Source organism: Myxine glutinosa, chromosome 5 (genome assembly GCF_964187855.1).
Source record: "Myxine glutinosa chromosome 5, kmMyxGlut1.1, whole genome shotgun sequence".
In the NCBI taxonomy this organism is placed as follows: domain Eukaryota; kingdom Metazoa; phylum Chordata; class Myxini; order Myxiniformes; family Myxinidae; genus Myxine; species Myxine glutinosa.
This window is the reverse complement of record NC_136265.1, coordinates 54,071,670-54,082,329: the sequence shown is the minus strand read 5'-3', so window position 1 is coordinate 54,082,329 and position 10,660 is coordinate 54,071,670. Positions and strand designations below refer to the sequence as shown.

Sequence of the window (10,660 nt, the reverse complement as noted above, 5' to 3'; positions counted from 1 at the left end):
TAACGTGACCCCATGATTTGACCTCGTGATAAGGTGACCCCTTGACAATGTGACCCCGTGATCATGTGGCCCCGTGAGCATAGACGATTGACATGTTTTTCTGTTGTTAGGTGTGACAATGTCCTTTTGACCTTGATAATGGATTCTGAGATATGCTGATGAAAGTTAAGTCCGTTTTTAATCACAACAAACACCAAGGTCTTTCTCCGTTTGGACATCCTGTAGGATGACGTCATTCATACCGTATCGTTCTCAAGGTTTTGTCTTCCAACAGGCAGGACATTGCATTTGGTTCAATGAAAGGGGAGCTGCCAGGTGATGGACCATTCCTGTACCTTGTAATCAAAGTCATCTTGATACGAGTCTGCTTGTTCCTACTTGTTAAGTGGATCCATAACTTGTTTAATCAACAAGAATGTACATAAAGTTATTGATCAATTGTAGCAGATTTATTTATTTTTGTGTACAAGATCGAGGCTCATGTAAGAGCTAACATTAATGACCAAAAAAAACAAACGGACACATAAAACATAATAAAGGGAGCAGGAGACAAGATGGGGAGAGAGGGGGAAGCACACGAGTTCAACATTTGAGAGCAGGGACATCGGGAGAGCTGTGGGATCCTCTCTATCTCTTTGCTGATGACTCCACTCTCTGCTGCTCCATACCTCCTCCCTCAGATCGGCAGTCTGCAGCCTCCCCACTCTCTGCAGACCTGGACAAAATCACAGACTGGTCAAACAAGTGGAACATGTCATTCAATCCTGACAAATCTCACACTCTCACTTTGTCTCTCCGAAAAGACCGACTGGACAACCCTTCCATCTACTTTCTCAACAATCCTCTACAAGAAGTTCCGTCACTCAAGCTTTTGGGTCTCACTATCTGCCATGATCTTTCCTGGCAAAACCACATTTCAAATCTGGCCTCCAAAGCCAGTCGCCGACTGGGCATCCTCCGTCGTGCGAAGTCCTTCCTTGGCACACCTGAGCTCCTCACCACATACAAGGCTTTCATCCGCAGCTCAATGGAATACTGCTCTCCCCTCTGGGCTGGTCCTCCTGCCTCACACCTCGCTCGGCTTCACGCTGTTGAAACCAAAGCATTCAGAATCATTGGAATCTCCCACGATGAAGCTAACTCCAAGGGCCTTTCACTCACTCACCGCAGGCAGGTTGGTGGTCTTTCCGTCTTCTACCGACTCCTCTCCGGCCTTGCTCCCCCAAGCTCTCTCTGGGCTCTGTCCCCCAAATATTCCTACAGGTCGCACAAGATCTGCCTGCAACCCTCTTATGGTTAAACTGGCAAAACCAAGACTCTCTGCTCACCTTCACTCCTTCATTCCTCTTTTCTCCCACCTCTGGAACAAACTCCTTCATTCTCTTCCATCCCTCTCCTCCCTCCAGGTCTTTAAAACAGCTGTTCACCACCATCTCTTATCTTCCCCCATCCAGAACCTTGATCTTTTCTACCCCCGTTAATTCACTCTAGATCCACTTTTTTGAAATACCGACTTCTTTCCTGGAAGTCCGAGCAGATCTCCCGATGTCCCTGCTCTCAAATGTTGTACTTGTGTGCTTCCCCCTCTCTCCCTATCTTGTCTCCCGCTCCCTTTATTGTATGTTTTGTGTCCGTTTGTTTTTTATTGATCAATGTTAGCTCTTGCACGAGCCTCGATCTTGTATATCAACAAAATAAAAAAATTATGGTATGTGATTGAGGGAAACTTTAAAGTTACCATTTCCGCAATGTGAGAATCAGCTGCTCGGGACATCGCCCGTGTGCAATCTTCTTCTTCTTCCTTCATTAATCATGCGTGATCTGCCTCTATTAAAATGTTCTGTAATATAGGACTTGCCGAATAATCTTGTTTTTTCGTATACAAAGTCGATGCTCATGAAGTAGGAACACATGGTGGTTCAGGATGTCACAGAGCAATAGGAACAGGTGAGAGAGAGGAAAACGCACCAACAGCGGGGATGAGGAGGGAGGGGGGGAGGGGGATTGTGTGGACAAGATGGACACAGCCACAAATCCTCAGGAAGGACGTTTTGGAAAGTTGGGAAGAGGTGAGCTTGGTGAGGGTTATTGGGGGTATAAAAGATCATGGTTTTGGATGGAGGATGATGTTGGTGAACAGCTGTCTTCCTGGAGTGAGGTTTTCCTGTCTTAACAAACCACCTTGTTTGAACATGATCTTCAAGGATTACAAAATTCTGAAAGCTGGGGCACACCATGCATGAAATAGCTGCAACCGGTGCAATTCATCAATAATGCCGTTGTAACGAGAGTGAAGTCTTACAATATATCAGGACACAAAGATGTGTTTAGCTCATTCAATGTGTGAATAATTATGATCTTTCACATTCGGCAACCCGCTCACCTCCTCCATCCTTGCAAGGCCTGCCCCATTTAGGTAAAGGACTCAGCTCCACAAAGCATCTATCAAAGGAACAAAGATTTTAATTCAAACACGAAGTACAATTTGAAAGCGCAACACGCGAGTGCAATAAAAAGTGCTGGTGAAAACACAAATTAACAAAAGCAATTTTTTTTTTTTTTTTTTTACCATTCTTACCATTTATCGAAAACAAAAAATCACATGTTTACCCGACATGACCTTTGACCTTTGATGCAGAAATCTAATCGGTTCGTATTTTCATCATAATATCCACTTCTACCTAGTTTAGTCAAAATCCCATCACTGGTTCACAAGTTCGGGCAGTAACAGAATTTTTACCTAATTGGACCTCTGACATTTGACCTCTTGACCCCATAATCTAATCAGTTCATCTTTGCGTCATTATACGTACTTGTACCAAGTTTGACTTGGTTCCCTTTGGCCATTGTTAAGTTATCACGGTAACGAAAACCTTTTACGGACTCTGACATTTGACCTCTTGACCCCAAAATCAAATCAGTTAATCATTGCATCATCATGCATATTTATACCAAATTTGGTCAAAGTCCCATCACTGGTTCACAAGTTAACACAGTTTTCACCTAAGATGACCTGTGACCTTTGACCTCATGACCCCAAAATCAAATAAGTTCTTCTTCACGTTATTATACATACCTGTGCCAAGTTTTACTTGGACCATTTGAGCTGTTCTTTAGTTATCGCGGTAACGACAACCTATCACGGACACATGGACGGACAGACAGCCGGATGGACAACCTGAAAACATAATGCCTCCAGCGACTTTGTCAGTGGAGGCATAAAAATAAAATCAGACATCAATATTAAATCACAATGAAAACATTCAAGAGGAGTTTCCTGCCCCACCTCCCCAGGCAATCTATAGGGTTCCTATTTTGCTGAGGTGTTGGAATATTTGCGCAGAAGCTTGATGAGATCGAAGTAGAGGCGCCATGGTGCGTCGAGGCCCCAAATGAAGTCTAGGTGATTCCAGTCGGCAAGCCGCTTTGAAAAGACCACGTTGTTGAGTTGTTTGAGAAGCAAGTTCACGTCCTGAGGGTCGGCCAGCCAATCTTGCCCACCCGACCACACTGCGATGGGAACCTTCATGTTCTTTACCAAGTACAGTGGAGGCTGAGGCTGGAAAAGTAGGGAAAAAGCCAGCTTGCCATCTTGCATTCAACAAGTGACCAGAACTATTCAAGAGACGTCAGATGCAGCACAAAATCACGACGGTCAAGTCGTACCTGGTTGTAATGCTTCCCGTTCATCTCTGCACTGCCGTAGTCATAAGCTTTAAACTTCCCGGAGAGCACAGCCTGATAAAGAGAGGGCCGTGAGGAAAGAATTTTATTTTTTAAGCACCGAAAATATGTGCAACACACGAATTGTCGTTTGTTGCACATATGAAGTACACTGTATGAAGTACACATCAGAACTTCGTCTGCACGATTTGAGTTACGTTTGTGGGGGTAGAGGATGACATATCATAGTACAGGTAGGATTGTATAGTATTAGCATGGACCATGGACGCGTAGGAGACATTTCGATGTATTAAGTAGGGAAACTGGAGCTGAAGATTGTTTATGTGTCTTCACACTGGGGGTGGAGTTATGTTAACTAGGTAGGGGTTAAAGTTAGTTTTCCCCAGTCTGTGATTGCTCTCTGTGGTTTTCCCTATGTTTTTCTCGATATCGTTCTCGTTCAACCAATCTTGTAAGTAACGATCTCATTGAGCAAGCTGAGTGCCGGCCGACAAGAGAAAACAATTTATTTTATCATTCCCCTGTTGTGTATTTGTGTCTGAGTGAAGATGTCTCAAATTAGGATTTAGCTTACCTCACCTTTCATTTTCACCACTTTCGTATTGCAATTATTTTTTATTAAATCATTATCGTGGTACTTTCATTAGTTGTGTCATGTTATTTATTCATTGTAGGTTTCGGGAATCGACCCGTGTGCTTCGTTCAGGTAAGCACCTCGCCGCCTCCGATCCCGCGCGCGCCAAAAACTACCGCCATTATTTGGAGTTTGCCTCAGAATTAAAGACCATCCGGCTATTCATCCAAGGCTGGTGTTCATCAGCCACGGACTTGCCAATATGTGCAACCCACAAAACTTCGGAACTTCAGAACTTCGTCTTCACGATTTGATACCTCAGCCAGAGTGCCATTATTAAAGATTGGTTTCAACCAATAGCAGTGAAGGTAGATTGGGAATTGTATAAAATGCATTTTTAATTGCAATAACAAGATAAACTAGAACTGCGAGCAGTGATGATAGGCTTCCAGGCAATACGGCTGACAAACCACGTGGCAAATGACATGAAAATTTTCAAGACAATTTCCTCATAGATAGTCAATCCTTTCTGTAAAGTTTCATATCGATCAGAAGAGCAGTTTAGAAGAATAGTTTTTTTTAACGGTATTTCTTTTCAATCCAATGTCTGTGAAACCATGTGACTGATGACGTCATAGTTTTCCACATGTCTTCCCCATGCATATGCGATCATATGTTTAAAATTTCACATTGTTCAGCAGTTTTAGAGAAATACTTTTTAAATATTCTCCATCAGTTCAATATGGCTGCCAAGTCACGTGACTGAGGACATCATCAATGTCAAATTTTTTTGCTTGTGGGTAGTCAATCATATCTGCAACGTTTTGTATTCATTCGTTACACGGTTTTGAAGAATGGGATTTCGAAAGTTTTTTTTTCAATCCAATATGGCCACCAAACCATGTGACCGATGACTTTTTTCTTTTTTTTTTCCAACATTATATACTCATGGGTAGTCAATCATGTTTAACATTTTGCTTGATCTGTTCAGCACTTTCAGAGAAGACATTTTCAAGAAAGTTTTTCCTTAAATCCAATATGGAAGCCAAACCACGTGACTGACGACATCATCACTGTCAGAAAAGTTTACCCATGGGTATGAAGTTTACCCATCGATTGAGCAGTTTTGGAGGAGGTTTTTAAGGTTTTATTGCAAATTTATATCCCCATGGGTTGTGAAACATATTGTCGCGTAACCGTGATTAACACCACAGTTACGGATGACCGATTTGCGAGACTTTAACTCCCGAGGCGAACACTCAATGGCGGACTCAAGTTCAACACCAACGCGCGGAATGGCGGGGCGCAGCGAAGGCTCCGCAACCTTATCTATTAAAATCAAACACCCAGGAAAACTGCGTTCAGATATTATGTACAAAAAGTAATATAAGGGTTTATTAGGAAAAGTAAAGCCAGTGAAAAAGCCCGCCGGTAAATCTAATAATTCTAATAAACCTAAATCGGGACGTCCCCACACGACTGACAGCAAACACAAACGAGGGAGATTAATCACGAAAATAACACGTCCCGTCGTTCAAAATATACGCGGAGATCGGGCTTATCTGTCTTTGTCGTCTTGTATTGTTGGTGTCCAGCACCGCTCCTTCCGGCCCGATCGCACACCACGAGGCCCCTCGCTCCAAGCACCACGCGTCCGACGCAGGCCAGCGGCTCCACTTGACCAGGGACAGGAAGGACTCCTTTCAACTCCACTCGACTCGACGCGGGAGTGCTGGCAGCCAAGTGCCAACGAACTGCTCAGTGCCAACTGGGTGTGCTCTCGTGTGTCTCCTGCGACTCCCTACAACCCGAACTGCACTCGAACTGCGACTGGAATGGCGTGTCCTCTCCAACTCTCCACCACCGCTCAACTCTCTGGTGCCTGCCCGCGTCCGCCAGTGCCTGCCACGAACCCAACTCAACTCAACGAACTCGCTCCGTGTGACTTGGGACTCAACTCAACTGGCGTCCGACCGTCGCCTATATTGGTGGCCGATGACGTCACATTGCGCACTCCTCAGCCAATCAAAGCCTCCCGCGACTCCTGACATCTCCCCCGTTACGCGACCCTGCGGTCCTGGCATAACACGTGCCGGCCAGGTTTGTAGGCCTTTGGAGGTGTACACGGTGGCGGCCAATCGTGGTGGTGTTTTTGACCTGGTTTCCTGTCAATTTAATACGAAGTCCTTGTCAGGGAAAGGGGATTATTTAATGTTGCGCTAAGGACCTAACTAATGTTTATGTGGTTTGCAGTGCCATAAAGGACAAAGGTTTGATTACTAGGTGATACTCACAGGGGCGTTACCTTTAATCCCTCACTATTTAACACTCGGACCTCCAGGTAGATCCACACTCATACATCTTACCCCGACAACCGCCTGAACATCAATAACTTATTACATGTAGAGTCCCTGTCACGACAGCCGAATACCTACCTATTCAGATCTACCTAGCTCTAGATGTTGCATTACCAAATTCATAACACAGCCCCCCCCCTGGAACCGTAGCTCCTGCAAGGTTCACCGCAGGGCTACCATTCCAGCCTTAACACTTACTGTCACACACTTAATTAACCTATGAAATAAATCAGGAAGGGCTGTGGGAAGTGAGTCGGACTACCTACCTACACTTCCTTAACATGCTGAACCCCTTAACCATCATGCAAGTATGTACATCTTCTTCGTTGTTCCTGTGGAGGGAGGAAACAACAACACACAACACTAACTTAACCACAAAACTTAACCATCTTTCCAAAACTCAAAACTCTAACCTTTGTACATACCCCGGTCTACAGACCGCGTCCCCCGGTGGATGCCACAAGACACAACCTTACCTGCGGGGCCATCCCCAATGCATCCCCCTAAATTTTCCACGGCCCTGTCCAGATGTTACAGGTGAGTGACACGGCTCGGTGGATTTCGCCCACATTCATGCAACACAGACCCCTTAACCACTCATTCTCATTCCATAGGTCATCAAGGCATTTCAAAAATCAACAAAGCACTTATTCCCAATACACCCCCTGCAGGACCATGGCATTGATGTCATTCACGTGTGTGTGCATTCCTCAACTAGGCAGCGGGGAGGTACCGCACAAAAGATGGTGGGGGCGCATCAGGCTGTGGTGCCCGCAGTCCCAAAAACAAGTCAACCGACTTACAAATTCATTGCCCCCCCCCCCCCTTTACCTCTTGGCCCCGTGACAGCCCAACAGCCCCTTTCCGCCGTTACCTCGCCGGTGAGGGTCTCCACACACACCAGGCTCCTTTGCCTCCTGCTTTCACGCAGCAACACGGGTCACCGGGGGACTTCCTCACCCCGCGGCGCCCAACCAGACCCTCCACCGACGAGCTCCAATTTCCAGTTACCACCGGCTGCCAGGGGTAATTGCCGCAGAGGGGGGCCCGCAGGCATCGCTCCTCAGAGCTTGCTCTGTACCTGCGGACACACACACCTTCCCCACCCACAAGACCCCAAAACACACTTCCTCCCCCGCTGCCATTCAATTCTCCACACAACTCAGCACAATTCAGTACAATTCCATAGATGGTGTAAAAGGTGTTACAAGGCTTGCCATGGCCTGCTACATGTGAAATCCCCCCAGTTCACATTTAAACCATCACATCTTCCCAAAAGTACATTTCCAAAAGCACAATTATCATCCCTCATTATCTCCAATAATCATCACACACTCTCCAGGTTCCACTCTCACGACCACATCAAAACACATAACCACAATACAAAAACATACGCCACCCACAAGACACTGTGGCTCCCATTCCATCCCCTCACCGGCCATGTCATCACTCTCACCCGCCTCCCAACTCCAAATTACATGTCCCCAATTTCCCAAAGCAAATCCTGAAGCCTGGGACAGTACTCCTCAAAACACTCACCTCAAGTGCAGGTAGTTACAGGTTGGTCAGGTTCAAAGTGCAATCCACCCATACAATTCCCCAAATTTCACATTGGGCCTACCAAATCCTTCCAAATTTCTCTTTTGTCCCCACTACACTGGCAGGTATGTGGATCCGCATCCAACGGTGATCATCACTACACAACTACCTGTGGCCACGACAGCTCTGCACCTCTACCGTGCAAGGGTCACCGGGACAAGGTGAGCAGTCAAAACGCCAACATGGCCCATGAGTGTCCATAAGGGTGCGACCCACCATCCATCCTTCGGCCCCCCCTGCGAGGAACACAGCTGCAGCAGCCCCAGCTGGCCAATGTGGTGAGCACTTGCTGCCAAAACACACACTACCGCACACACAACCTCGGCCCTGGGGGGCACGGTCGCAGTGCGTGGCATCCCTACAGCCACGTCCCCTGCACCTCCCCATCATCCCCCAGTCCGACTACAGAACTGCAGCCCCCCAGTGCTCACCCACACTTGACCACACCAAGGTCCAGTCAACAGCCATGCTCCACCAGGAGACCCACCCAGAAGACATGGTCCACACACCTCGGACACGCACAGCACCACGTTGACCCTCAGGCTACACAACTACATCCCCATCATCCCGCGTCCCAAATATCAGCACAGTTGCCCCCGCAACCAGTTGAAAGCTGTGTCTTGCTACCCTATTAATTTCATCACAGCCTCCAACACTTTGGTCTACACACCTGGATCAATAATGGCGTCACTGTACAGTGTCCACCATGGCATTTCAAAATCCACCCTTAAATTTGCATCTAACCCACAGATTACCCATGCCAACCATTTGTCACATTTCACTCACCTCACCAAAGAAGGATGCTTTGCCATACACATGCCAGCCGAGCATGGCCCATATGCTCGGCGCGTTACACATCTCCCGATTCACATCCCCATGGCTCTCTTCCCAACCCGAGAGTCCATAAATCACAACGGAGCATCTGTGGAAGGTCGCTCACACCATCACGTTCCACAGATGCCCCAATGGTTGTCCGGCAGGCTATCTCCATCCCTGTCCATTCGGTTTGACCCGCGTCCATAGACCAACCACCATGCCAGGTCACCACATGCTGGTTGTCCCAGAGTCCCTGGAGGAGAGTGCCAGGCCGCATGCCCGGGTGGTCACCACATCAGTCCCAAGCTGGCCATCTGCGGTGCCACCACCAAAGCGCGACCCACAACACCTCCCCCCAGTGGTCCTCAATATTTGCCATCCCAGGCTTGAGAAACCACCTCGGACCCCTCTGGAGGTCTTAACCCCCACCAGGGTCCGGTGACCCTGCCGGCCCGAGCCACCAGCTCGGACGGCGCCCCGACGGACAAGGGACGCCACACTCCACCAGACCCCCCGTGGGACCCAGGTCGTACCTCGACACCCAAGGCTGGACCCCACGTCCAAATCTCGCCATCACAGCCCCCCAGCTGGCTGGCATACCCAAATTTTGAAAGGGGCAACTTTTGCCCGAGGCCATCACCCATGACCTCTCCATATCCAGATCCCGCAGCCCGGGGACCAATCCCCACCATGGCTGCTCCAAATCAATTTCCCATTGTAATTTTATTTTAAATTTTATTTTACAAATTTTCATTCCCACCGCCAAACCGCAGCTGCAGGGAACAACCTCTACCACCGGTTGTTCTGCCCCTCCCTGCAGTTGATCCAAATTCCCTACAGGGACCAAATCTCCAGAAGCTCTATCTCCCGATCCTCCAAGATCCAAATCCAGCCCGGAGCCAACACACTCCCCCAACTGGTTGTCCAATTTTGGAGCCTCTGTTTCCAAATAGCAGTGTACAGTGAGCGTCCCCTCGGTCATTCCAACCACCTCCTCGGACCAACTCACCTCTTCCCCCAGACTCCTTTGGGCCTGAACAAGCTCTACCTCCATGGGACTGTCACAGGTCTCCAGCCGCTGGATCAAATCATCCTCATCATCATCATTAGAAATCATTCCTGGCCCCGCCAGGCTTTGATCAATATCCCCAATAAATACCCGGTCCGGCTCTATCGCATGGACCCCCAAAAACTCTACCCCCTCTTGCTCCGCACCACCGCCCTGGTGCTGCACAATTCCAAATTCATCCCCCGGTTGGGGTGTTGTGACATCCACACGGTCCCGATAAACAACCAGGCCAGAATGTGGGAAACATTCCCCATTACAACTCTCACATTCCAAATTTCCTTCCCCGCTCACCTGTGGACACTCAACGTTTACCTGCAGGCATTCCCCCTCTACCTGTACACATTCCCCATCCACCTGTGGACATTCCCCATCCACCTGTGGACATTCCCCATCCACCTGTGGACCTGCGGTCTCCCCATTTACTTCAATTGCCATTCCCTGTGCAATTCCCAATTTTGCCATTCCCGGCTCCTGAGCCCCGTGCACATCTGCATGGGCCGTACTCTCTCCTGTTCCCAATCTAGCTTCCCCCCGTTCCGATTCAATTTTTGCCACCTTTGG

The 10,660-nt window shown here is 48.0% G+C and overlaps 1 protein-coding gene across 4 annotated transcripts in view; it reads right to left on the bottom strand.

Moving 5' to 3' along the window:
- Positions 1-429: 429 nt before the first annotated feature.
- The window catches only part of LOC137427518 (lysosomal acid lipase/cholesteryl ester hydrolase-like), a 65,599-nt gene continuing 55,368 nt past the window's right edge, over positions 430-10,660 (bottom strand). For 2 of the 4 annotated variants that reach the window (XR_013623486.1, XR_010984513.2), the window contains exons 9-12: positions 3,667-3,738; positions 3,077-3,559; positions 2,384-2,442; positions 430-715 (exon numbers count right to left, since the gene is read on the bottom strand). Coding sequence is in view for 2 of the 4 variants with exons in the window: in XM_068117066.2 (XP_067973167.2) it covers positions 3,311-3,559; positions 3,667-3,738 (321 nt within the window). In the remaining 2 variants the exon portion in view is untranslated. The other 2 variants (XM_068117066.2, XM_068117065.2) reach the window with 1 other exon arrangement.